At 38.5% G+C, this 27,746-nt stretch overlaps 1 protein-coding gene across 2 annotated transcripts in view; it reads left to right on the forward strand.

Moving 5' to 3' along the window:
- CHID1 (chitinase domain containing 1) overlaps positions 1-27,746 on the forward strand; it is a 110,688-nt gene that overhangs the window by 22,246 nt on the left and 60,696 nt on the right. For both annotated transcript variants that reach the window (XM_069857850.1, XM_069857851.1), the window contains exons 8-9: positions 14,813-14,914; positions 18,999-19,154. In XM_069857850.1, coding sequence (XP_069713951.1) covers positions 14,813-14,914; positions 18,999-19,154 — 258 coding nt within the window. The remainder of the gene's footprint in view (positions 1-14,812; positions 14,915-18,998; positions 19,155-27,746) is intronic.

Consider the following 27,746-nt stretch of genomic DNA (forward strand, 5'->3'; position numbering starts at 1 on the left):
GTAACTCCATTTGCGCTGACTAATCCTGGTCTCAGTTAAATTCCTGGACTAATTTTTTGCCCTTTAGTGGTCATGGCACTGCAGAACTATAGTGGTGGAAGCTGTGTAGATGTTTTTATACTGATACCATAAGCCTCTTTCTGAATAGGATAGCTGTACTGGGGTGAATTACCTTTATAATTAACTGCACTGTTGAAAAGAAAAAGATGGCAAATGGGACTTAAAATTTGGTTGCACCTGTTCTTTTAAGTCTGTAAATGACAGGGATTAAGTTGGTTATTGTGTTTGTTTCTCTGTACTTACATGCATTGTAGTATGTTAGTGATACTTCTTCAAAGGCAAAATGTGAGTCTTTGAATTTGAAGAGTAACTCTTTCCTTTCTGCTAGTAAGTTGAATTTAATCTGACTAGATTATTACATATTTTTTTCCAGGTTCAGCAACCATTTTGTCTGTGGTGTTTCCTAGTTACTGTGAAACAAATGAGTGAAGAAAATTCTTAAGTTTATTTTAGTTGTGCTGTCATCAGAAAGAGCATCAGCAATACTCCTGTTTCCTGCTGTCCTGAGAATGAGCAAAGGCAGACAAAATGCTCTGAGGAGCTGTAGATAGGATGGTGTCTTCACGAGAATTCTCAGTCTAGCCATGGTTGCATAACCATGGCCATTTTGGCATTGGTGGCTTATTATAGACGATAGATGTATGCTGTAACTGTGTTAAGGATCAGCTTGGTATACACTAAGTTATTGAAAGCCATTAGTTTTACTAAACAGAGCATTAAATAACTCGATATTTACGAATAGTTAGTGGTCACTTTCCTTGGACTTTTATTGTCCCCTGAAGTAGAATCCTTTGCACAAAGTAGCAACGAAAAATAGCATTGGCTGTGTCACTTCATAATATAGCACTGCTCTCTTTACTTGCATTTTGATGGTTAGGATATGCACCAAGCAGTTTATCTTGTGTGATGGATAGCCCTTTAAAACGCCTGCCTTTAGGTTACAAGGCAGTAGCTGCTCCTTGAATAACAGATGATTCTTTATCTCTTGAAGTTGTATGGAATCTGTAAATGAGAAAGACTAAAATCTCAAGTAAACAAGTGAAATATCTTGACTTAATTTGACATGCCATTGAGAACTCTTTGGGAGTCTTTTATAAGGAAGATCACACTTAAGATACCAAGAGCTTGTTTTGTCATACCATGAGTATAAAATGAAGCTACAAAAAGCATTGGTTATTTTGTCACTGTTAGAATTCTAACTGTTAGAGTGTTAGAATTACAGATGGAAAGCCTGCTGCATTTCTGGAAAAAAAAATCTGCTCGAAACCTCCAAAACTTCGGAGTTTTGTAAGTATCAATCATAATTAGAATGCACGGAAGACAGTTTTAAAAGTAGATTGTTTCAATTGTGTAAGGAGCTACAGGTAACACAAGGCAGCTTTATACTTTAGTATTTTTATCAAGTCTAGTGTTATAATATTAGCTGTATATCAGACATTGATCTTTGGTTTAAGTGATAATATGCAAAATAGCTGCTCATCTTGCCTGTGTCTTGATAACATGCTTACTGATACAAAGCAGAGGTTATTGAACAGCGTGTTTTGATTTGATGTTATGGGATATGTTGTTTGGGATTGTTAGCAAGAAGGAAGCACATTGTAAACAAATCATCGGAGCTGTCACTGTCCTCATGAAGTCCTCACAGAACTACTACTGTTAAATTCCATACATTTTAGCTAGAAAAAATCCTCATTTCCTCACCAGTTTTTGATAGTATCTGTCAAAGTATTATTTAAATTAAAACCAAGCATGATTATCTCCCATAAAAGGTGCACTTAACCTCACAGTCTCATATCTGGCAGAAGGAATGGGAAGCGCTAGTGGAAATATGAAGCTGGTTCCTTGTCTCTAAAACAAAGGCTTTCCATATGAATTTGATGAAAGTGCCAGCTTACTTAAAATAGTCTGCTCTGCAGGTGTGTAGCTCTCAGTCTGGGATGACATTTCAGGTGGGAGTCATGAGCAAACCTTATATAGAATAAATAAATGAAAGTCTGTTAATGTTTTAGTATGGGTCATATCTTCTAGACCTTGGATCATTCTTCTCTGCAAAAGCACTAAATCTCCTACATATTCCTTAATATATGATTCCCCTGTAGTATCCAGCAAGTGTCCGTATGGTATCGAGCAGAATGTATAGGACAGCATAGATCAACTGTGTGGCACATGCCTAGCAGTTCTAGTATATTTTGGATACATTAGACCTGTTGTATATGCAGTATAAATATCAACCTTTGCTGATCCTCTGCGGAGGCAGCTGGATATCAGTATAATCTGGGGCAAAGTGGTAGGGCAATTTATGTCATATGAAAGTGACCTACAGCATTTTCCTAAAAGCAATCTGCTGGCCTTACTGGTTTAAGTTCATAGATGATACCATATTGGTACATAACCATTTAACAGGAGGTGATCAAATTATGAAGTTATTCCAGAAATGTTAAAAATTACCTGGGATTAATGCCATGAGATTAGATAAAGATGGATAGAAAATAGTGTTCTAAGGAGGGCAAAGTAAAACATGGAAATGCATGGAAACTTTCTGGGCGTAGCTGCCTTGGAAGGGGATCAAGCTGTTTCAAAATGCCAAGGCAACACTGCTGTGAGATGTAGGGGGAAGGAAACTTTTCATTTGAAGACGACTAGCAGTGAGCTTTCAGGATGACAAAAGGTAGTTATTCTGCTCTCAACGCTAGACAGGTCTCATGGAAAACTGAGTTTGGGGTACTTTGTTTCCAGGAGCATGTTGAAAAGTGTGTTTATGGGAAAGCAAGAAAAATAGCTAGAAGTGTAGATAATGTCGTCTCCTGAGGAAAGTTTAAAGAACTGTGTTTAGGATATTAAGAAGAGGGGAAAATTGTCAGGAGACGTAAGTCTTCAAATATGTCATAAGGGGCTGCGTAAGTAACGTTGGTGTATTGGTCTTTACATCAGATTGGAAGAAAAGGTTAAAAATCTTAGTTTGAGCACTAGAAAAAGAATTATATTGGATGGCAAAACGCTGTAGAAACACCTAGGAAAATTTTGAAATCTTCATTTGCATTTTAAGCTTCATGATACACATCTAGGTAGCAGGTGATGCACAGCTGTGCAAGGAGAAACAGGAGAAGGGCACATTTATTAATTTCTTCAAGTGGCAGAATTAATACTCTACAAATGTCTACTTGGCAGAAGAGTGGAAGAAAGCTGAGTTAAGCCAGTGGGAGATCGAAGAAAAAGAATATGCTCTGTTGTGAAACAGGAGTAATGCAAATATTCACAAGTACACCTTCCCCCTGTTCCTGTTGAAGAGATGTGGGCAGCTCCTTGTGCAGGGGATACACCTAAGACTCAAGCTATCTTTAGTCGTTTCTTAGTAGATACTACTGAAGGCTTTCTCTGTTAAGCTTTCATGCAAATGTTTTTGGTAAGCTAGATATCTAGAGAATTTTTTTCTTTTAGTTGTTATTTAAAAAAGGGTGGGTGGGGCAAAGGAGTGGAGAGGGCTGAAGATACTTGTACGTTAGATTTTGGCATTCTGTTCTTAAATTTAGACTTTATAGGCTTGCATGTAGCCTTAGAGACATTTCCAAAATAATGTGTAAAACACTGAATAGACTCATACTGTTAAATTTGTAACCTTTTGTGAATTTTCATGAGTTGTCTAAAATAGACAAAACATGCCTATGACAAAACATTCTGTACTGTGCTGGTTTGTATTGGGTTTGCTTTGGTTTTGTAGTAGTGGAGGTGAAGGGTACACAAGACTGATGGTATATTAATATATTTTTGTAATGAAAAGACTAGCTGTCCTGTTTGGTAGCTTTGAAACAGCATTCTTCATACATTAAACTGTGAAGTTTACTGTAGTGAGATATGAATATATGGAGATAACCTAGCTTCTTTTTAGGAGAATCTGAGGGCGGGTGGGGGGAGAGCGGAATAAAGACAGTTAACAGTGTTTTTAGTGTCATGCTGTTTAGGCAGAATTATTCCAAGATTGATAGTAATCTTGACACATATTTAGTGTGCTCCCAAAACACAGAGCTGAAATCCTTCCAGGACTGTATGGGGGCTGTAAAGGTTAGAGTAAACTAATCCTTTCTTTGTGAAGGAAGAAATTGTATTTCCTGGAAAATGAGACTTGATCCTGTTAAAAACAGTTGCTATGATGGAGTAGAAGGCGAAGAAAAAACTTTTCTGGAGAAATTGGGTAGTTTTTTCTGGTGTCACTGCTGTTCATGAAGATGCATTTATGTAACAGGATTTTCCACCTATTGGCCACTACTTAACTGTTCAGAACAGGTGGATGTTTGTTCTTTAGAGAGCTTGCAAAACGCTTCTCTGCTGTGCAGCAGTCTTGCTCACAGTGTGTTATTTGATAGTGAAACACATGCAGTTAAATCTGTGGTTGAGCACGTCTTCTGTTTTTCACTTTCTTAGATTTTAGACTTTGAAAAGAGCATAGTAACGCTGCTGCAGTCTTGGCAAGTAATCTACATCAAATTTGTCTGTCTTTATTGGCTTTTTGAGATGCACAGCAGTAGTGCAGCAGCTTTCATTTGAAAGCAGCAGGAATCCAAGCTATTTTTCAGATATTCAAACATAATGCATGGTCTTCATTCAAAATACAACAAGCATCCCTAACTTTGGATGTTTTTATATTTCAATTTGTAAAAATAATCTCCAGCCTCTTTTCCTGTTAGTTAAAGCTTCTCTAGGTACGTACCATCAATATTTTCAACTTCTAAACTTCCAGTTCTCCACAATGAAGATTTTAGCTACTCAGCTTATTCTTTATTCTTGCTCTAAAAACATTGCAGACTTGAAGGACTATCTTAAGTAGCTTCAGCACTTTCTTTCCAGAGCTACTTTCCATGAAAATCCACAGAATCTATTTAGTCTTCATTACTGCTGTGCAGCAGCAGTGGATATCAGCTTATTTTTGCTACCCTTCCTCTTGAGAAAGATTGGCAGCAGGGCAAATAACTTGTCCCTCCTTTTACTTTGTACTGTGTGGTGGTACAACCTGTCCATAATAATCTTATTTTCTTGGAATCAATAATACTCCTGCTGCACTCTTCTGATCTTTCTACACGTCTGATTATCTTTCTTATTTTTTCTTCCAGTTTGAAAATTGAGGTTATATAAAAGCAAGCAATTCTAAAATCATTGTGTATTCATTGTAGAGTTAGCTAGTGTATACACCAAATATGCTCTTCCATGCTTGCTATTGCTAGTAAAGAAATTCAGTGCTGGAAGGCAATCTCTTTGGGCAAGCAATATTCAGAAAATGGGACTTGGGAAGGAAAATCTGAAAGCTATAACTACGCACAGTGTCCTGTTTCTTGTGCCTAGTTGATAATAACACATTGTCCTAGATTGTTCCTGTAGTCATCAATCTTTCTGTGAGTATCCTGAATAAAAGGCATTGTCAGGAATATGGAGAGTACAGTTACATATCACAAGACTTTGAAATCGGCTCTGTGCATAAAATTCAGCACTCAAGAAGGCATAGAAATTACTCTTAATTGGGCTTTCTAGGCTCGCTGAGTGGTGTGATAGTTTTCATTGCGTATTAGAGAACCTGTAAAATATGTTTGACTTGGATCGCAAGATATATCTTGGGATATGAGTTTATATTAAAAAAGCAGAAGTAGCAGGAAAACTGGGTAGGAAATGGCCACAGACTACTGAGTAAAAGTTACTGGAGAAAATTGAATAACCTCTTCAAATTCTAGTAATGCTATTGAATCATGCTTAGAGTCATGCTGTTGGATTCATGAGTTCTGTTTCTTCCCTGTATAAAGGCTTAAAGTATAGGTCTGCCAGTTATCTCTCTTTCCAAACTGAGTTCTGTTAGCTACAGTAAGTCTGGATGCTTGTTAACTGCTCTAAACTGCATCTGTTTCCCTTGCCGATGACTTCCCTGGTTTTGCTGCTGTTTGTTGGGTGCCAGCTCAGTACCGCATGGCTCTCACTCAGCTGTGAAAGGGTTTATGTATTTTGTAGAGATTCAGAAAGGACTTGAGAGGGGTAGATCTATTCTTAGAAGTGGCTTTTTAAAGACTATGCCTTACTTTATAAAATTAATGCAGCCAAGGTCTTACTGCACTGTGACATGTGCCGGAGCAGGTGTACACATACATTTTTGAATTCCCAGTAGGGAAAATCATTAAAATAATTGGTGGGTCAAGTAACAACAGTCAAAAAGAAGAAAGAGTGGAATGTATTCCTCACCATGTCTGGCACTTGTAGCTCTACAAGTTCTGAGCCAGCTGCTGTAAAGCAATTGCTGCATAAAAAAAAAGAAAAGAGCATTTTGGTCTTTGCAAGGAGGAAATAAGCCTTAAGCCTGCATTTGGTGTGTTAATGTTTTTAATAGGCTCATATGCTCCAGGGTACAAGCTTGTTTTGCATGATGTTATGCTATTGGAGCATGGCTTGCTTGGGCATCAAGCCCTGGCATAAAAGGCACTAGAATAGTTTGGAAATTAGGAGAACCAAATGGTGACACAGTGGATGTTCATTTATGCGTAGTCTTGCTTAAATGACTCCTCTGAAGAGGCTAAAGCAAAATAACAGAAGCATTAAAGAAGAGCAGTTGGCCTCCCCAAAAATTGAAACAGTAAATACAGATTTAGAACATTTTCATGCTTTGAAAGAACTTTCTTCTTTGACATTCATATTATCTGTTTTTGTCAAATAGGTGAATTTCTTATGTTGGCTCAAGAGTCGCAAATAAAAATCTTTAAGTCAGTTGAAGACTACAGCGATGCAAAGTGGTCTGCCAGCATGCCTCAGTTCTGAGGACAGCAGTTTTCAGGCTCATTTGTCCCTGGGTGTCTGCTGGGATTTCATGCTTTGTTTTCAGGACATAGTATTGTTGGCGTATTTCTCCTTCTTGACTTCTGTTACTTGTTTAAACCAGATGGGCCACAAGTAATTAGTTTGGCTTCATGAAAACTGTGTAGGCTACTGCATGACAGGAACAGATCTCATGTTTCTCCCTATTTGGAACACAAGTACTGCAAAAGCAACAGCTGGGATGGGATATGTGTATTAAGGAAGGGTGCCAGCCCTCAATGTTCTGCAAAAATTTCATTTGGTACATAAATACAATTTTGGTTCCTGGTAAAAGTACAGCAAGTTTTTACTTGTCATTCTGTTATCATTTACAGTCCCCTAGTGATATGAAGCTCTCATACTATGTGAAGTAACCACTCCCAGCTCTTTTGTATTGTCAATCTGTAGCACTTGGTTACAGTTTTCTTGCTTGTCAAACTGGCAAGGTTTTGTTTTTAGTTTTTAAATGGCTATCCTAATCTAATTTGAGAACTTGTTGAAGAGATTCTTGTCATTAAGAAAAGTTGTGTGTGGTCAGTAATGCTAATAAAATTGGAGAAAGTCAGTTTTGGTATTTTTTAATTTTAAATTGTGATATTTTTCAATGGACAGCTGACAGATAGCTCTCATGCTTTTTGAAGGCGTCTGAATTTTATCATTTGTATCATGAAATAAGTGTGGCAGCCAAAGACAGTGCACAAGTAGGGTTGCAGGTTTTTATATCTGGATTTAAGGTACTGTGGTGAATGGTACAGAATAGTATTGGAGGCAAAATAATCTATAGCTATGTGACTTTTTATAGTATTTTATTTAACGAGCTCTTAAAATATAGCATGAATGAATGTTATTACAATGTTCCCAGACTACCTGCACCATTTAAAGGATCTTCCTAGTGCCTAGCCCAATTATCTTGCAATATTTAGGCTGTTCCAACTCATTAGAAATGAACTACTAAATTGTCATATTTCCATTAAAATTCCTATTTTTTCATTTGCTGATTCTTTCTTAATTTTTATTGGGATGATGTTTCTGTGACTTATTCATTAACAATAAAGTAATCTTTCATATTACATGATCAAAATGTGATTATGGGAGAGTTAGCTGGGAGGGGAAGAAACCTGCTTTTGTTTCTGTCTCTGTCTGTCCTATCACTTGTAGTGTGCGGAGGTGGGAGAATGTTCTAAGAGTAGAACCAGATGAAAATCCATGGCTGGAAGAGTGTATGTGAGCAGTGGTGATTGCACTCGTTTTATGGAGTTGCTGTTCAGTTTGATTTTATTTTTATTTTAAGAGGAATGGGGCTTTTGTTCAGATTGTAAAAAAAAAAAAAAATAAAAGGAAGAAATTTATACTAACTTGGAATTTGTGTAATTCGTTTTTCCCACAATGGACTGACCTCAGCATTATGGTTCAATGGACTAACATTTTTTATTTTGCCATGTATACTCTGATTTGTCATATTGATCTGGGCTTGTAGGCCACAAAATAAGATACTGTGTCTAAGCTCCGATTTAACTGACATTTAAGCTCTGATTTAGCCTCACATTCTTTTTTTGACAGCGAGGATTATAGCTGTAGTTATTGTTTGTGGTTTTGAACAGCAGTATCATGTCAAGATCATATTGTTGACTTGGCTGCTTCATCCAATATTATTGCAGATAGAACTTTATTCTGTTTTTAGCATGATTTCTGAGGAAACAAGGTGTCTGTAAGCTTTCTCTCTTCCATTCTTCATCTCCCCACAGACGGATTTTTAGCATTTGATGAGTTTCAAACAGTATTGATGTAGAGTTTTAATACTGAAGTCCCTGCCATTTAATGAAAATAGGCAGCTGGACAGATGAAGATGACCTGTCTTTTCTCCTAGGACTCAGCAGTGAAAGGGCATTGCAAATGGAACATCTGTAAGACATGAGAGAATCTGATTGCAAAGCATCCATGGAAACAAGGATTCATAGAGAACTGTTTTCTAAATACTGATAGTGGAAGATTAATGAACTGTTTTCCTTACAGCATTTTGGAGAACCTAAGAAGAGACAGGGTAGTTACAAAACTGCCATAGGATTTTTCCTGAAAAGAAGATAGTTTCAGATTTTAACTTGTTTATGCATCTAACTACTTCATTATCAATGAATTGTGTGATGCACAGTGTGCAGAACTTAGCTCTTTGCCCTATTTGCTGCAGGACAGACTGCATGCACGAGGGAATGGTAAATTTTTATTGAGTGATTGTGCATTAACTGAATTCAGTAGTCTGATTTCATAAAATGCAATAGCGTTATACTTTAGTATGACTAACTGCAAGGAGCTATGACAAGCAATAATATCTAATGATGAAAAAAGGTGGAAGAAGGGAAGATTGGCAAACCGTTGCTTTACAGAGAAAATAAATTATAAACAATAAGCAAATTAAGTCATTATTGAGAAGATGACTTCTGAAATGGATATATATAGGAAACAGAAAATCAGTCAGTTTTCCATTATGAAGGACTATTCAAAGACATGAGGATACAGCAAACTTCTCTTCTATGAGGGAGGAAGAAGGCAAGGTAAGGTAACAAGAATGCAGTTCAAACTTGCAGGGAATAGCAGTCAATTACAAGACCTTTTATTTTTCTTATTTCATTTTGAGTGTAATCATAGTGAGACAAGAAGTAACTGAGAATGTACAGAACAACAACTCCAACTGTACCCGTCCACTACTAATTCATATACATAAGCACTTCGTCTACCCGTCTTTTAAATACCTCCAGGGATGGTGACTCAGCCACCTCCCTGGGCAGCCTGTTCTGGTGCTTGATAACCCTTTCTGTAAAAAAATTTTTCCTAATGTCCAATCTAAACTTCCCCTGACACAGCTTAAGGCCATTCCTTCTTGTGCTATAACCTATCACTTGGGAGAAGAGACCAGCAACCACCTCTTTACAACCTCCTCGTAAATAGTTATAGAGGGTATCCCCTCAGCCTGCTCTTCTCAAGGCTGAACAACCTCAGTTCCCTCAGCCGCTCTTTGTAAGACTTATTCTCCAGCCCCTTCACCAGCTTCGTTGCTTTTCTGTGGACACGCTTCAGGACCTCAATGTCTTTCTTATAGTGAGGGGCCAAAAACTGAGCACAGGATTTGAGACTGAGGTCCGAATCACCTCCCTAGTCCTGCTGGCCACACTGTTTCTGATACAGACCAAGATGCCATTGACCTTCTTGGCCACTTGTGCACACTGCTGACTCATGTTCAGTCGCTGTCAACCGACACTCCCAGGTCTTTCTCCACCAGGCAGCTTTGTAGCCACTCTTCCCCAAGCCTGTAGCGATGCACAGGGTTGTTGTGTCCCCAGTGCAGGACTTGACACTTAGCGTTGTTAAACCTCATCCCACTAGTCTCAGCTCATTGATCCAGCCTGTTCAGATCCCTCTGTAGAGCTTCCCTATCCTCAAGCAGATTGACACCTCCTCCCAGTTTAATGTCATCTGCAAATTTGCTAAGGGAACACTCAATCCCCTCATCCAGGTCATTGATAAAGATATTGAACAGGACTGAACCCTGGGGAACACCACTTGTGACCAGCCCCCAGCTAGATTTCATTCCATTCACTGCTAGTCTTTGGGAAGGGACATGATCATGTAGTCCAACTGCCTGATCATGTCAGCACTGACCAAAAGTTAAAGCGTATTATTAAGGGCATTGCCTAAAAGCTTCTGAAATGCTGACAGTTGTGGGGTATCAACCACCTCTCTAGGAAGCCAGTTCCAGTGTTTGTCCACTGTCTTGGTATAGAAATTCTCCAGATGTCCTGTCTAAACCTTCCCAGCACTGCTTATTACTGAATACCAGAGAGAAGAGACCAGCTCCTCCTTCTCCACTTCATTTCCTCAGGAATCTGTAGAGAGCAATGAGGTCACCCCCCCCAGCCTCTTTTTCTCCAAACTAGGTAAGCCCAGTCCTTAGCTGCTCCTCAGAGGACATTCCTTCCAGCCCCTCACTGGCTTTGTTGAGTCCTCTGGATGCATTCAAGTACCTTAACATCCTTCTTAAATTGTGGGGCCTCAAACTGCACACACTACTCACGATGAGGCTGCACCAATATTGAATGCAGCAAGGTAATCACCTTCTGACTGGCTGGTTATACTGTGTTTTATGCACCTCCAAATGCAGTTTGCCCTCTTGGCTGCCAGGACACACTGCTGACTCATACTGAGCCTGCTGTTATCCAGCACGTGGGAGAATGTCCTGTATGCATCATGATGGACATTACATCCAGGCATCAGCTGAAATTAATGATTTATTGTACATATATAGTATCACAGGTGTTTTTTACTGCAATTAAAGTGCCATGAATTTAATCTCTATGGTGAATTTCTCCTTGTGGAGCAACTTTTGCCATCCATATAGATGTAAATTTGGCCAAAATTAGATGACAGTTTCCAAAGCTGAATAGTTGGGTTTCTTATTAGTATGTAATAAGTTTCAGACTTAACTATACTGAACAATGATGTAAAAGTCATGCAAGAACACCAGTGCATTTGAGCAGAATGTTAAGGAAACTGAATAACATTTGCTCAAGGTATTGAGATAGAAAAATACAAATGCAAATATCATATGAAGTGTCTGGCTCTTAGAACAGCAATAAAAAGGATTTAGTGTAAGCTAACATAAAAAGAATACCCTTTTCTGCTTAAATTTACTTCTTGATTCCAAATTGTTTCATATTTGTAGTGCATGTTACATAATTTCAGTGTATTTTTAGGTCAGTATGAGCAGATTTCTTTAGATAGGTTTCTATTCAGTGTTCAGCTTCACTCTTTTAACAAGTACATTTGTTAGACTTCAGATGGGATTTAATGTTTGAACTGTGTCTTATGATGAACTCAAAGCAAATTAAGTAGTTGAGAGGTCAGGGTTAATTCCATGCAAAGGGACTTTTCAGGTATATTAAATCATTTGCTTTTCCTTTTATTCATCTTCATGCACCTGACTTCTGCTACTTCATATTTGTGATATTGATAGCAAGCATATAAAGTCACCAAGGTTTTAGTCACCTGACAATTTAACAATAACCTGTCTTTACAATGTATCTTGTGCAGTGCCGATAAATGGTGATGAAGTTTCTGAATGTTCTGGAAATGGTATTCAAGGCTTATAGGAATGATGGGCTTTTGTGTTAGACCTGGAAACTTTTGTTCTCGTGGACTTTGCATGTTATGTGCCTTCCTTTGACTTCCTGTGTGCTCGTTTTCTTAACAACATAGTCAATAAAACATACCTGCCCCTGAGTTAAGTTTGCATTTAAGTATCCGAATGATTGGGAAATCTCAAATGAAAAGTATAGTAGCTGTTGAAAAATACGTAGTTTTTATCCTTGAGTGCCAATTCTCTTGACCAGAATGATTCTCAGGGCATGAATCAAATAGTCTGGTTTTTGCTCCAGTGGACAGTTTCCTGAACTGCTGGACTAGAGTAGAATTGACTGGTTTTGCTGATTGAGCTAGGAAGTGGTGCTTTCTGCTGAAGTGTGGTGATGTTTTAACTCTATCCACGAATGAACAAAATGTATTCATTGCTGCTGGATTTGTTCCAAGTTGGAAATGTACACCCTTGCTCCTCAGGTGGAATTCATTTGTAGCTGAAGGGTTCAGTTACAAGCTTAATTTGGAGAAAATGATGACGATATCCATTTTAACCTGCATTTTTTTTGTGTGATTTTGTTGTTGGGGTTTGTGGTTTCTTTTTTTCCTATTCCTTCACAGTATATATGAAAAATGTATATAGAGGACAAATCGCACATACAAGTTTCATTAAAAGACCACCCAGCTTAATCTATAGAGCAATCAAGCTTGCCCTAATATCTGATACACATTATAATTACTTCTTATGCTTTTCACTTCATGAGTAGTGAAAACCAATTTACTGAAAATGTGTTTTGCTGGAGTCTGGGGAATTGCTTTGCCTAGATATCCAAGTTGCCATGACATTGTTCCAAAGATGTCTTTAATTTTCTTTATAGAACAACAGGAGTTTGCAATTGCAGTGAATGACAAGCATATAACTATCCAAAAAACTGAGTTCCAGCAATACTTTCCAGAAGTGAAGGTTTGTTTTAATTTGGTAAAACCTCAGAAGGAAAGGGATGAATTTTTCTCCTTATGATGACAAATACTTCGCTGGTTCTGAAAACTTGAGACATCCAGAACACCACTAGGCTTCATACAAATTACAGCTACATAATCCCATGCATTTTTGCTTACATTCATTGCCCTGACTGGCAAATATAATTCATACTTTGCTCCCTTATGACATGACAGGCGTGTTAAATGATTTATTCTGCCCTATTTTGTGATCTGTACACTGTAACCTCTTTCCTAATATGATGAAACAGAAATTGTCCTTGTAAACCTATAAATGAACACCTTTATGCTCTAGAGATCCACTCGGCACATATTGTTGGATGGTGAATTTGCACACTGATCCAAAAGTGATAAGGGTCAAAATAAGTGATTTTTCAGTTTATTACTTGCATCTGTCACTAAGCATCTTTTTGGTTTTCACATTTATTATGGTACGTGAGTGGTTTTAATGTGTATCTTGTCTAGACAGGGCTTGCCTACTAATTTCTAGATTAAGTAGTTGTTTCTGATATTACTGGGGAGGCCTAGATTCTTCAGTCTCTCTCCCTCTACTCTCTAAAGGAATTTTGTACAAATGTGTCCGAAGTGGCAGAGTCACACCACAGAGCTTGCAGCTGTTAAACCACTGTTTTTTTGTCCTTTTCTTTTATAATTTTTGCCTGTGAACTCTGTTCTCCTGGGCTATTTAGGACAATATGCTATTTCTCTACCTGTCTGCCTCATCTTAATGTGCTTCAGACCGCTCCAGCTGAGAACATGGTTCTCCTGGCAGCAACTTCTCTTTTTTAGTTCAGTCCTACCTTTGCAATGTGATTAAGACTTCCTTATGTTCCCTACTCTACTGTGTTTTCTGCTAGTTTGAAGTTACAAATTCTCCTTGAAACAGATTCAGTGTTTCCAGGCAACTTGTGTGTGTTAATTGTTTTTGAGTTAAAGATTTGAGGGAAGTAAGTAGACTCTATGAGTCCAAAATTGTCAAAAATAGATCTCTCGCCCATGAAGCTAAGATAAATACTAACCCAGTACTAGATTTTGTGAATTAAGCTAAAAATGGGGGAAGTAACAACTGTGTTCTGTATTTCTTACAAAGATATGCTGAAGACATAACTAGACTTTTATCTAGAGAAGATCATGGAATGGATGTCTTCTTCCTTCTCAAAAGAAGAAATGAACATGTTTTTTTCTAAAGAAAAGAGATTTATATAGTCTTTTACTAAAAGCAGTTAATTGTACTGGCCTTCTGCTTTTTAGGAGTTTTTTGGAAAGACAATGTGTAGAAACTAAAGTGGTTTTCACCAGTGAGAGGAGATTTCTGAAGTGCAGAAAATTATTGTTCCTTTTGAGTTTAATAAACGCCTTTGTTTTCAACAGCCGTAAACATCCATTTATTTAAGTATGACTCAGACAACTTAATTTTGTAAGTATCAGAAACTGTTTGAAAGACCAAGCAATTAAAGGTTTTGTAAAAGTTTTTTAAGTTCAGTTGATAGCTACCTAAGGCAATTTGATTAGACCACAGCCCTACAATCACTATTGTTGCCGTGCTTATTTGATAAGTATGCCGGGGAAGTCTGATTCTTCCTACGTAAGCACTCCCTCAGTAGCATTGAAGTTTTTGTTTTGTTTTTTTTTTCCTTTGGGCATTTATTTTAAGAATGGCACTGAAATATCCTTTTTTCTTGGCCATCTTGGAATGAAAGGTTTTTCTTACCTGATCAAACAGTATGAAACCCGAAGGAGAGAATAAGCCAGATTATTGTAGTAATTTGTCTCTTCCTATTGTTTTTGTTTTGCTTTGTTTTAAAAGGACTAACCAGCCAGGAATGTTCACAAAGAAAGAATTTGATCAGTTGGCCTCAGCAATAGACGGCTTCAGTCTCATGACATATGACTATTCAACACCACAACGGTAAGATTCTATCTTTCTTAGGGAAAAAAATGCTGAAGGATGATCTGATATCTATTGAGATGAGGTGTGAAGCGCTTTTTTACAGCATACAGACCTGTCTGGAACCCTGAATGAATTTCGAAATACTGTGCTGTAGGATGCATCTTTCCTGTGTGGCAAAGCTACACCACGTGTTATATACCGTGTTAAAATCACAGGTTCTGTTATGGTACAGTCACACCTTATGCTTTCACTGGCACTTTAAGTTACTTAGATCTGACTTCAAGCTGCTGATCGTTTTTACTTGAAAGGAGGAGGGAAGCACTCTTCACAATGCACCCATTGTATTTGAAATAAAAGTAGGTTCTAAGATGTAATATTTAGAGTCTGAGCAAGGATTTAATAAAAAGAATTCAAATATTTTTCGCTTGAGTTACCTTTGGTTGGTCTAAGTATATGAAATACAGAATAATACGTATGTTTTCTCACAATTTTTTTTGCCTTAAAATATGAACACAATTTTCAACAACATTCCTATACTATATTAGCATATTGAGTTTTAACAGAACAGATACCCCAAAGGCTTTGAGCAGATAATTAGTGGGGAGTAGATGATGTTGATATTTATAGGACTGTGCTTTTCATTAGCATTGCTATAAAGCTTGCTCTCCTGTCTGAGACAGAAATGTAATGAGCACAGTATCCTGACACTTTTATGTGTGACAATTCGATTACTCTGTGTACTAAGGCTGTACTGTTTTTCTTAATGTAGCTTTCTGTGAAGTAATTCCTTATATAAATAAGTGTTAAACAGTCATTGAAACCTGTGTTGCTTACCAGTCACCGATTCTATCTTTCCGTAATGGTGGATTTTGTCTAAGTGCGTTGTGCCAGTTTACAATAAAACCATTGAGGATGGTATTTGAAAACAAACGAAGTGATAGAGTTTTGAATTATCATGTGGGCATTGTGCCAGACCCAGTGGCAGAGAAAATGTCCTAGGTGGAAAGCTTTTCTTTCCCACTGTAAGAAATTCTGCAAATATCATAAAAAGGTTTCGGTTGAAAGGTACCTTAAAGATCATCCAGTTCCAACCCCCTGCTGTGGGCAGGGACACATTCCACTATGTCAGGTTGCTCAAAGCCTCATCCAACCTGGGCTTATACACCTCCAGGGATGGGGCATCCATGACTTCTCTGGACAACCTGTGCCAGTGCGTCACCACCCTCACAGTACAAAGTTTCTCCCTAATATTTAAGCAAAATTTCCCTTCTTTCAGCTTAAAACTGTTACCCCTTGACCTATTGCTATACTCCCTGATAAAGAGCCCCTCCATGTCATTCCTATAGACCTCCTGTAAGTACTGGAAGGCTGCTGTAAATTCTCCCCAGAGACTTCTCTAGGCTAAACAAACGCGACTCTCAGTATGGGAGGTGCTGCAGCCCTCTCATCATCTTCATAGCCCTCCTCTGGACTCGCTCTGACAGATCCAAGTCATTTCTGTGATGAAGACTCCAGAACTGAAGTAGTACTCCAGGTGAGGAGTCATGAGAGCATAGTAGAGGGGCAGAATGCCCTCCCTCGTCATGCTAGTCACAGTTCTTTTGATGCATCCTAGGATACAGTTGGCTTTGTGGGCTGCAAGCATGTATTGCTGGCTCCTGTTGAGCTTCTCATCCACTTGCACCCCCAAGTCCTTCTCTTCAGGGCTACTCTCAGTCCATTCTTTGCCCAGCATAGATCTGTGCTCGAGATTGCCCTGACCCAGGTGCAGGACCTTGCACTTGGCCCTGGTGAACTTCATGAGGTTCACACAGGCCTATATCTCAAGCCTGTCAAGGTCCCTCTGGATAGCATCCCTTTCCTCCAGCATATGGAAAGCACCACACAGCTTGGTTTCATCAGCAAACTTATTGAAGGTGTACTGAATCCCACTGTCCGTGTCTGTGACAAAGATGTTAAATAACATCAGTCCCAGTACTGACTCCTGTAGAACTACGTTCTTCACCGGTCTCCACTTAGACATTGAGCCATTGACAACTCTTTGAGTGGAACCACCTAGCCAGTTCTTTATCCACTGAGTGGTCCATCTGTCAAATTCATGTGTCTATGATTTAGGGACAAAAATGTCGTGAAGGGCAGTGTGAAATGCTTTGCTCAATTCCAGGTAGATGATGTCAATTACTCTTCCTTTATCCACCAACACTGTAGGCCCCTCATAAAAGGCTACCAAATTTGTCAGGCATGATTTGCCCTTAGTGAAGCCATGTTGGTTGTCACCGGTCACCTCCTTATTTTCTGTGTGCTTCAGCAGTGTTTCCAGGTGGATCTCCTCCATGATCTTGGAAGGCACAGTGATGAGACTGACCAGCCTGTAGTTCCTGGGTCTTCCTTTTTGCCTTTTAAAAAATGGGAGGTCATGTTTTCCACTTTACAGCCAGAGGGAACTTCACCAGGCTGCCATAACTTCTGAAATATGGTGGGTAGTGGCTTAGCAACTTCATCCGCTGGTTGTCTCAGAACCTGTGGGTGCATCTCATCAGGTTCCATGGACTTGTGCACCTTCAGGTTCCTTAGATGGTCTCGCACTTTATCTTCTCCTTCAGCGGGCAGTTCTTTGATCTCCCAGTTCCTGCCTTTGTCTACCGCGACTTGGGCAGTGTGGCTTGAGCCCTTGCCAGTGAAGACTGAGGCAAAAAAAGTCATTGAGTACCTCAGCCTTCTCCATATCCTGGGTAAGCAAGTCTCCTGTTTCCTTCTGGAGAGGTCCCATGTTCTCCCTAGTCTACCTTTTATCACCAATGTACCTATTGAAGCTTTTCTTGATGCCCTTGATGTTCTTGGCTAGATTTAATTCTAACAGGGCTTTAGCTTGCCTAACCGGATCCCTGGCTGTTCAAACTATTTCTCTGTATTCCTCCCAGGCTCTCCACTCTTGCTTCCTCCCTCTGTAGGCTTCTTGTTTAAGTCTGTCTGGGAGCTTCCTGTTCATCCATGCAGTCCCCCTGGTGCTTCTGCCTGACTTCCTCTTTGTTGAGATGCATTGCTGCTGAGCTTGGAGGAGGGGATCCTTGAATATTAACCATCTTTCTTGGGCCCCTCTCCCCTCCAGGGCTTTACCCCATGGTACTCTACCAAGTGGATTGCTGAAGAAGCTAAAGGCTGCTCTCCTTAAGTCCAGAGTAGTGAGCTTGCTGCGCACCCTCCTTATTACCCTAAGGATCTTCAACTCCACCATTCCATGGTCACTGCAGCCAAGGCTTCACATTCTGCACCAGTCCTTCCTTGTTGGTGAGAAGAAGGTCCAGCATAGCACTTCTCCTCATTGACTCTTCTATCGCTTGGAGAAGGAAGATAACATCAATGCATTCCAAGAACCTCCTGGACTGCTTATTTCCTGCAGTGTTGCCCCTCCAACAGATATCAGGGTGGTTGAAGTCCCCGATGAGAACCGGCACTTGCCAACACAAGACTGTGCCTGTCTGCTTTTAGAGTACCTCATACATTCACTCTCCCTGGTCCAGTGTCCTGTAGCAGACTTACACTATAATGTCACCTGTCCCTGCTGTCCCTTTAATCTGACCCATGGCCTCTTGGTCAGGTCCTCATCCGTCCCCAGGTGGACCTCCATGTGCTCCAGCTCATTATTGACATAGAGAGCAGCAACGTCTCGTCGTCTCCCCTACCTGCCCTTCCTAAAGAGCCTGTGTCGCTCTGTCCCAGCACTCCAATCATAGGATCCATCCCACCATGTCTCTGTGATGCCAATGAGATCATAGCCCTTCAGGGACAAGCGCGTCTCTGGATTGTTTATTCCCCATGCTACGTGCATTTGCATAGAAGCATTTAAGTTGTGTCCCCAATGAAACAGACTTTTGTGTCCCTTCACCTCAGATATAAATCACTAATTCAAGAGTGGGCAGGCCTGTTTTGTGCTTCAAGCCACTGAAGAATGTGCATTTAACCTTTATAGGATTGTAGGTTAACTTCACTGATTTTTGGGTGCCATGGTTTGCTCTTCACAATTATAGTAGTCAAAAAGAGAAAGCTGGCAATGAATGTGTACTGTTCCTGACAACCTGTTTGGTTTTTGCTGATTTGACAGACCTGGTCCGAATTCGCCTCTTCCATGGGTACGAGCCTGTGTTCAAGTACTGGATCCTGATTCTAAATGGAGGAATAAAATACTTCTAGGGCTGAATTTCTATGGCATGGACTATTCTGCTTTGGGAGCCTCTGGGGAGCCAATCCTTGGTAGCAGGTAAGACTTCTTTCAATTGTAGGTACTTATGTATGATTCATTCTCACAAAACTGAGAAGTTTGCAAGTATTCTTGTTTAGAAATATGGATGTGTTAGTAACACAGAAATGACAAAAATGATAAATCTGCGCATGAATTAGCCATTCAACAGTAAGACCTATAACTTCTCTTCCTGTATGTAAGTGCAGAGGGATGTCATAGTTATCCTGTCAGAACTCCTGTGGAAAAGTGTTTTGTGTAATTTTCCCTCTTTCCTCTCTCCACGTTTGTACATGCAGTTTGCCATCTTTGTGTTAAAATGTTCTGCGGTGTTCTCTTGTGCTCTGTTCCATTTTGGGGGTTCATGCAGTTGACCTGAGGACTGCTTTTGTCAGCATCTGAAGCTGTTACCTATTACTTTGAAATTTGATATTAGTTTCCAACAGCAATATGCCACCAAGTGTCTTCGAGTAGAAAGAGCTGCAGTAAGCTCACCTGCAGACAAAAATCTGTAACAAGATAAAGGGAAGTATTCCAAAGCCAGCCAGAAATTTTATATTGATTCTCAGAGAAAAATGTTTGTTTTAGTTTTGAGTAATAATTACCTGTAGTAACAGTGAGTTTTGCAGAAATACAATGAGGGTACATCAAGCCAGAAGAAAAAGCAAGAAACCCACTGTGAATTTAGCAGGAAAATCAGGTTTATTCAGAGCTTTGTTATTAATTTAGAAAACAGACTTAGAAACAAACTTTTGCAGGTTACTAAGTTCATTACACCAGCATATTTCAATATAGTGACAGATTTCTTGTTAGGCATTGAAATATTCTCTGAAGTGGATTGGATAAGGTAAGAGCCTCAATGTTTTGTGCCTATGCCTTCAGTTGCACAGACAATTTGTTGTCATTGCACTTGCCTTTGCTGTCTTCCTGCTTCACCTTGGCTTTTTGTAGGGCTATAATACCGTAGACACAGTTGTTTTCCCAGTGCTGTATGGTGTCTGAACCTTGCTGAATAATAGAAAATAACTACCGGCGAATGAAGTTGCTAAGCCACTGTATATTGTATCTGAGAAGTTGTTGCAGTCCAGTGAAGTTCCTACTGACAGGAAAAGGTCTCCAACATGCCAGTGTTCCTTGGCACACTGTAGGGTGGTGCACACTGTCTCGTTGAAGCATATTCATTGAAATCTGATCATCTTTAATAAAAGAGTTGCAGAATTGTAAGCCTCAGTGGCAAACGATACATTCTCAAGTTGTTTGATGTAAACATAGTATACATTTAATTGATTATTAGTATCGCTTATACATAGGATTACATGCAGAGCGCATAAACCTTTTCTGGTCTCATGTTTGTGTTTTACTTTAGGATAGGAATTATGTGATGGAAAGAGGCTGTGAATGTAGGTAGATTTCATTCACTGAATAATTTTCAGTCTAGAAGCTCATAAAGTAACTTTCAATAGAATTCTTATTTGCATAAAATTATCTGGCAGAATGTAATCTAAAGACAGAAGGACTTGGTTACCATTTTGCTGAAAAGATACACAACCTTTCTATGTAATATCCTTTTCCTGTAAAAATTAATATATATGTGAGTGTGTAATTGTGTAAGTATATGTACCAGGATTAAATGAAAAAGATTATTCTTTTACAATACAATATAGTTTGTCTGTGGATGTTGTTACAGTAGGAACTACAGCTTATACTTACAGTAACAATGTGTTCCTCTTGCAACTTGGTCACAGGTATTGTTTGTTAATACAATGAATCAATCTCAGTAGTTATCACCCATCCTGGTGGTTTAATAAACCAAGTGCTGTTGTTGGTAGCTGCAGGGAAGCTACATTCCTGTGTATATTTAGTTCTGACAAGATTTGTATGAAACACTAATACTGAACTAATGATGTTATGTCTGTGATTCCCCAGATCACCTCTAGTGCTTCTGCCAATGTTTCCTGCCTTCTGGCTGTCAAGAATCAGGTATCTGAGCTGCTAGGATGCAGTCATTAAAACTTAACCAGTATATTAAAATCCTGTTGGCAAATAACCATCTGGTGTTGCTGACTTGCTGCTCTGCTGATCAGTTTGTTCCAGCATGTCCTCTATTGATACTTCAGCCTGGCAGTATTTCTTCTTTACCTCAGAGGTATATATCTTTGGGTAAATAATTCTTCAATATACCCCCAGACTGAAGAAATTGTTTAGCCTTTTTTCAGGATCTTTACCTTTGAGTCCTTTTTGAGACCTATAGTAGGTCAGCAAGCCCCTCAAACTCATGAGCTTCTTACTTCCGATGTACTCTTTTCTCCTTTATTTCTCTGCTCTTCAGACTTTCTCAGTCATTGGGTCATTATGTTTCAGTTGCCATAATACTAAAATGTTTTCTTTCGCCTTCTCATGGGAAGGTTACACAGCAGTGCTGTGGTTTTCTATTCCATGCCATCTAAAATCTGTAGCCTTTATGACCCTGGAGCTGATAAACTTCATTGCTAGCTGTGAATTAAAAGCAATGTAAATCAAAGACTATCCAGTGCCAATGGTGCCACTTATGTTTAACAAATCAGCTTTTTTTATTGAGCACATCCCTGATACATTTAATGTGTCAAAGACACTTTGTCTTTTTTTGTGTGGTGCTAAAAGGGGAAGATATATCTCTGATGTTCCACCTGGCCATATATAACTTCTGAATATATTCTGTGTCCAAGATGCTTTTGTTCCAGATGTAGCTGTGTGTGAATTAACACCACTGTTAGACAATGCTGCGTGTGCTTATGTTTTATTTAAAAGAATCTGAAAAGGGATTTTACTGTTAATTTTTAAACACTTAAGAAGATCAATATAATAAATGGCCAGCTGGAGCAAAGCGGAAACTAACTTGACAATGGATTGTGCTATTCAGAGATAGAAAATAAGATAGCTTGCAAGCTATGCGAGGATGTAGAGTTCTACTGGGAATTTTATTGGCTGCCTGTCATTCTGTAAGTAGCAGATAATAGAATGTGATACTCAGAAATATTAGAGGATGAGCTTTTTCCATGAGTTACCATGGCAGAGTCTCTGTTAGCAGCAATTTAAGAAGATTTGGGCCAACTATGATTCATGTTTTTTTCTTGCAGAAGGTAGCAAAATCTTGGGCAAGGGAAGCTTTTAGTCATCAAGCTTCAAGGCTTTTGCAGCATTTCTCTTTGTGCTGTAATTCTCTCAGGATTTCTATTACTTCACTGCATGCCGGGATTCTCTCTCCTGGTTGCTCATGGTTTATTTAACATTGGGAAGACACTACAGTTTCAAATAAACTGATGGACCAATTAGCTCTGTAGGATTGAATGTCCTCTTGATCTATCGTCCACCTCTCAGCTTCATTGAAGAAACTGTTAGGCTCTTTCTCCTTAAACTGTGCTGCTGGGTCAGATGGTAAAATCATAGCAATGATAGGAGGAAGTTACAATTGGGCCTGGAATCAGAAAACAGTCATCTCTATATTTAAAGTATTTAAATAATTCAGGACTGTTTCAGGAGGTTTATTCTATTAAATGGCTTCTGGGATTTTCTGTTAGGCGTGGCTTCCACATACTGAAAGCCCTCTCTCTCCCATTCTCTTCTTGCCTTTGTCTGATTTTCTGCTGGCTGAGGACTCATTTTCATGAACCAGTGGTTTTTCAGTGGTTGTGGATTATATGAGCTGCGAGCTTTATGTGTGAAATATGCTAAAATAGATAAATGTTAAAATGTGTTTCTTATTCCTAATAACAATAAAACCAAAGGCTTCAAGCTGAAATTTAATGTAAAGATAAGCTCTGAGGATGAATGCATTTTCGTATGACCTAAAAGATTTATTTTATAAATCTGCAGCTTTTTAAATTTTTCAGCTCAAGGAACATCCTATTAATAAAATTCATATACCAAAGAAATTAAAGTTGGCAAAATATTTTATTTGTAGATATTTCCAAACTCATGCAAGGAGGAACAGAGACATTTAAACAGCAGATAAATAAATGTCAAAAAACAAGAAAGATCAGAAGAATGGCTGAACTATAAACAGCCATGTAGAAAATATGACCTAGATTAGCTTGTAGTCTGCAAGCACATTTTGGAATACAGGATACTAAGGCGGCAAAATTTTATTTTATTTTTAAATAACAACTTCTTAAAATTTGCCTTCTTTTCCTATTCCAGTACAAGATTACTGAGGAGTCCTTCAGAACAAATTGTTTCACCTGTTGCCACAGACTCTTTCCTGCTTAAATCTATCTAGTAATGCACCTGGACTTTATGTTCCTAGTACACTCCTATTTATACATCTTTCTCACAGTACTGTAGAACAGATTGTAGCAAATTTTAACACGTTCTAGAAGTTCTTACCTTACATAGTAAAGTGTGCAATACAGCTTGATAATGACCGTTTCACAGAAGACTAATGGCAAATGGTTTCTTTGCAAATTATCATTGTTTTACTTCAGGCAAGCTCATGATTCAGTATTAGATTTTTGCTTTAAAAACCTACAGAATTTCAATTATTCTTAATACAGGTGCTAAATAAATGCTGTCAGTCAACTATAGGGTTCCAGGCACATCTTTACCAGCATATATCCCTTGTGGATTTCCTCAGGGAAGAATCTAGGGGAAGAAAACTCTTCATTTTTTAAGAGGTTTTCAGATCTGACTGAAATTTATTGATGAGGCTCTCTGTAGACCTGATATATAACCACCAGAGATACAGGGCATTTTTTTTTTATCTGAGGAGAGACTAAATTTACTTTACACTTATCAAGTGCCTTAGTTTCTTCTGACTTAATTTTTTTTTTTTTCATAATGCAAAGCTGGTTTTGGCCAACAGTTTCTATCACCAGACTGATCAGTTTTCTTTCATGTTTAGATTTGTGTGGAAGAATAAAAAGAACAGCTAAAACATTCTTGAGTGTAATTGTTTCTAAATCAGAAAAAGTATTGCACAGATACTGCTGTACTTGGCTATGCTTTTAAATGGAAACACTGTGTCTGCTGCCCTTATCAACTCACAGTTGTAAAAATCTTATAATCTTAGGATTGATGTCTTTGAGTAAGGCTTACAGAGACAGTTAAGATTTAGACCTTTGCAACGTGATATCCAGTTTACGCATACAGATGCTTAGAACATTGTTTTGTGGGGTCACACGTAAGAGCAATTACGAATTACAAACAATTTACCATGCATCTTTAACTATTCTGTCCTTTCCCCCGTCTTATAATTCATTTTCCCAAGGATATATATATCAGCAAAAAGAGAATCGGTTAGGAGGCCTTCAATATGGAAACTCAAGCATAGAAACAAAACCAGTGTAAAAAGGAAAAGTTTAAAAACTGCAGTCTGAACATGGAAATAGCTTTTTAATATGTAAGTAGGCAGCAGTCAAGGTCATTTGAGACATGCAAATCATATATATAACTCAAAATTTCAGTGTTGTCTGCAGAGGCACTGTGCTCCCCATAATGTTTTCATCGTGTATTGACTGGGTAATGAGGGCTCAGCAATGCCATTTTGCAGTGGTCAGATTACTTTCCCAGCTTTGGTACACAGAGATCTCCCTAAGGATGCATGTTTCACTGTTTACTCTCTGTATGCTCCTAATCCACAAATACGAAAATCTAAGATTGATTCTATAGATTATAATTGCCAAAAGCAATCGTAACTTTTCACTCACATTGTGAATGCAAAAATGTATTCCCCTTCTATATTGAGTTTTCTGAAACTGCTCATTACTATAAAATATATAGCCTAGTGAAATGTAACTATATCTAAATCCATTAAAATTAATTCTAAGCAGGGCAAGAATATGGAAAGTGACAGGTTCATTGACTTTTACCTTTCAAGTTTTATGGCTCAAAGTGATGAGCATATTAAGCACAGACCTCTAACCCACAACTACTTCTCATCTGGAAACACTTTAAGAAAATAATTTACTGGGACTCAAAGACCAGGACTCAGGGAAATTTTGCTTTCACTTAAACAGGAAAAAATTAATCTTGTAAAATACTGATGTCTCTAAATTTGGTAAGTACAAAAAAGTATTGATGATGAGGTGACCTCCTGTGGGTTTTAACCTTTGTAGTAGACAAATTTATATTCAAGATTGCAAACCCCACTTGCCATCTACACTCCCACCCTGTGTTTGAGATTAGCAGTAGGACTACCCCTTATCATACAGAAAATGGCTCACAGAATTTACAGACTCCATTTTAACCCTGTCACCCAGTCAACATCCTCACTCACAAAGTGGGGCATGCACATATCTGCTCTAAGTCTGGCAATACATCTACTTTGAACTTTACACAAAATACGGTTCTAAAGGAATTTTCTTTCCCCTTCCTGACCTCTAAGGCAGGTAAATAACAAAAGACAGAAGCTATTTGCAAAAAGTCTGCAAAGATATGGTATATGGAGAGATCTTTAGTTTTTTCAAAGTTTTTTTCTAAAATAGGCTAACAAAAACAACATTTGATTTACACATGGAAATGACATACATAAAACTGTCAGAAAGACGTAGCTACTTAGGCTATATAGATATATTTGGGGCATAAGCTTGTACATTTCATTGAATTTCCAAATAACTACTTTGTAATAATACTCATAATACTGTATTTTTTTTCCTAAAAGTAGATCAAGCATCGGAGTCTGCCTTGATTTCCATTTTAGCCATAAACAACACTATGTTCCAGGAATGTTCTGAAATGCAACTCTCCTATTTTTAGAGCACAAAATCCAAAAGCTATTTTAACTATTATTTGTTACTCAGTATTTCTAGATCTATTTTCCTAAAATAGGGATGAAATAATTGAGGGGAGGGAGTCACCTCTCTTTACTTCCTGGTGTTAATAATATACTGAAATGTGAAATATCTCTTAGAAAACATAAAGAAAACAATTATTGGACCTTATACCGCTACTGGATGTTATCAGCAGAAACCTCATTCAGTCACCTGCTGTAAACTCAAAGTGTAAACAAGCTGTTTGCACAAATCAAAAGCCGTTAATGTTGTGGAACATACTTGTACTTCTGTTACTTCAAAGACTGTGTAGCTGTGCGCTACATTATTATTTTCTGTAAGTAGTCAAAGCTTCAGGCCTATTTCTAAGTCTTATGTATTTCCATGCTGGCTCCTGACTCAGTTATCAAGTCTGAAACAACTGTGCATAAAAAACAACCTTGGGAAACATTAAAGTATTTTTACAAATTTTTTTCCACTACACTAGAATAATTAATATGTTTTATAACTTTACCTTTTTTTATTATTTAATGGTATTGTTTAAAAGCATTGTGTCAAAATAAAGGGAGGCATTTAGAGCATTTAGACTGTAGGAGTCTGCCTACATCAAGCTTCTAGTTAAAGTCAGGATTGAGCCCTTACGGGAAATGGTAATACCATACTTCATTCTGCGTCATGGAGCAGTCTCAGGGTGAAATAGATCCTGTTTTCTGGATGAAACAACAGCAGGAGTGGCACTGTAACTGCTAATGGATTTCAGTCCTTAGGACCAGACTTGAATCATCCCAAAGAAAAAGGCCCCAAAGACTCATTGCGTGAGCACTGAGTCCCCGACACCACTTTTGTGCCAGCCTGCCTTATGGCATACACATAGCCAATTCTTTTGCAGATCAGAAAAAGTAGCAAAGAACTGTGCTTTATCAGGCATTACCATAACAATGTCCCTTATTCAACAATGTATAAATGATCTCATTGCTGTCGGGTTTTTAGTAAAGAGAATAGACAGAGTCTGGCTGTAAAACAAGACAAACCCCATCTTACAGTATCTGTATTCAGAAACATCCATTCCATTATTTTTTAAGCCAGCACAATTTTTCAATCATTAGACACATTAATTAACGAAAAAAAGTGGTGTACCTCATCAAAACCGGTGCGAGGCAGTAACTTAGACATAAAACAGTTGGAGGGATGGAACGGGCATGGAAGAACCACAAAACCCCACAAACACACACACCAACTAAAATCCCAGAATGTATTTCTCTTGGGAAACAGTCAAAACCTCTCCCAGGTTAGAAATAAGAGAAAAATATCCAACTGTTTGGAGCCAACACTTAAGTCTGTGCATCCGTGTGAGTGGTGGCTAGGCCCTAGATTGACTGATAAAATTCATCTAGGCTGACGACTTTTGGCTTAAAAAGAGGAGAACTTCATGGCTTCAGGATCAGAAGCTTCCCAGAGGAATCTACACTGCATATGATGCGATGACTCAGCACAGTACACTGTGCCATTAGACTAACTTGTATAAAGACACTAAGCGTTTTCAGGAAGCCCTTTTCATCCCCAAATGATTTGCAATGGAATGACCAGAATGAGTATCTTGTGGGGGACAGTCAACGTCAGACAAAAATTAATCATTATCCTTTCAGCACTGAGCATGAGAGAGGATGGGGCGATGGGAGGTAAGGGACTGGTAGCAAAGGAATCTGGATACACACATAGCGTTCGTTACCTGTTTTATGTTGATTGTTAATCACCAGATATTTGAAGACATTCAGTCAGGGCTAGAAGTGGGTATGCATCCATAACTAGTGATCTCACAAGGCCAAATAAGGCTTCCAAAGCAATGAGTTTCTTTCACTTTACAGTGGCT

Source organism: Phaenicophaeus curvirostris, chromosome 5 (genome assembly GCF_032191515.1).
Source record: "Phaenicophaeus curvirostris isolate KB17595 chromosome 5, BPBGC_Pcur_1.0, whole genome shotgun sequence".
NCBI lineage: Eukaryota > Metazoa > Chordata > Aves > Cuculiformes > Cuculidae > Phaenicophaeus > Phaenicophaeus curvirostris.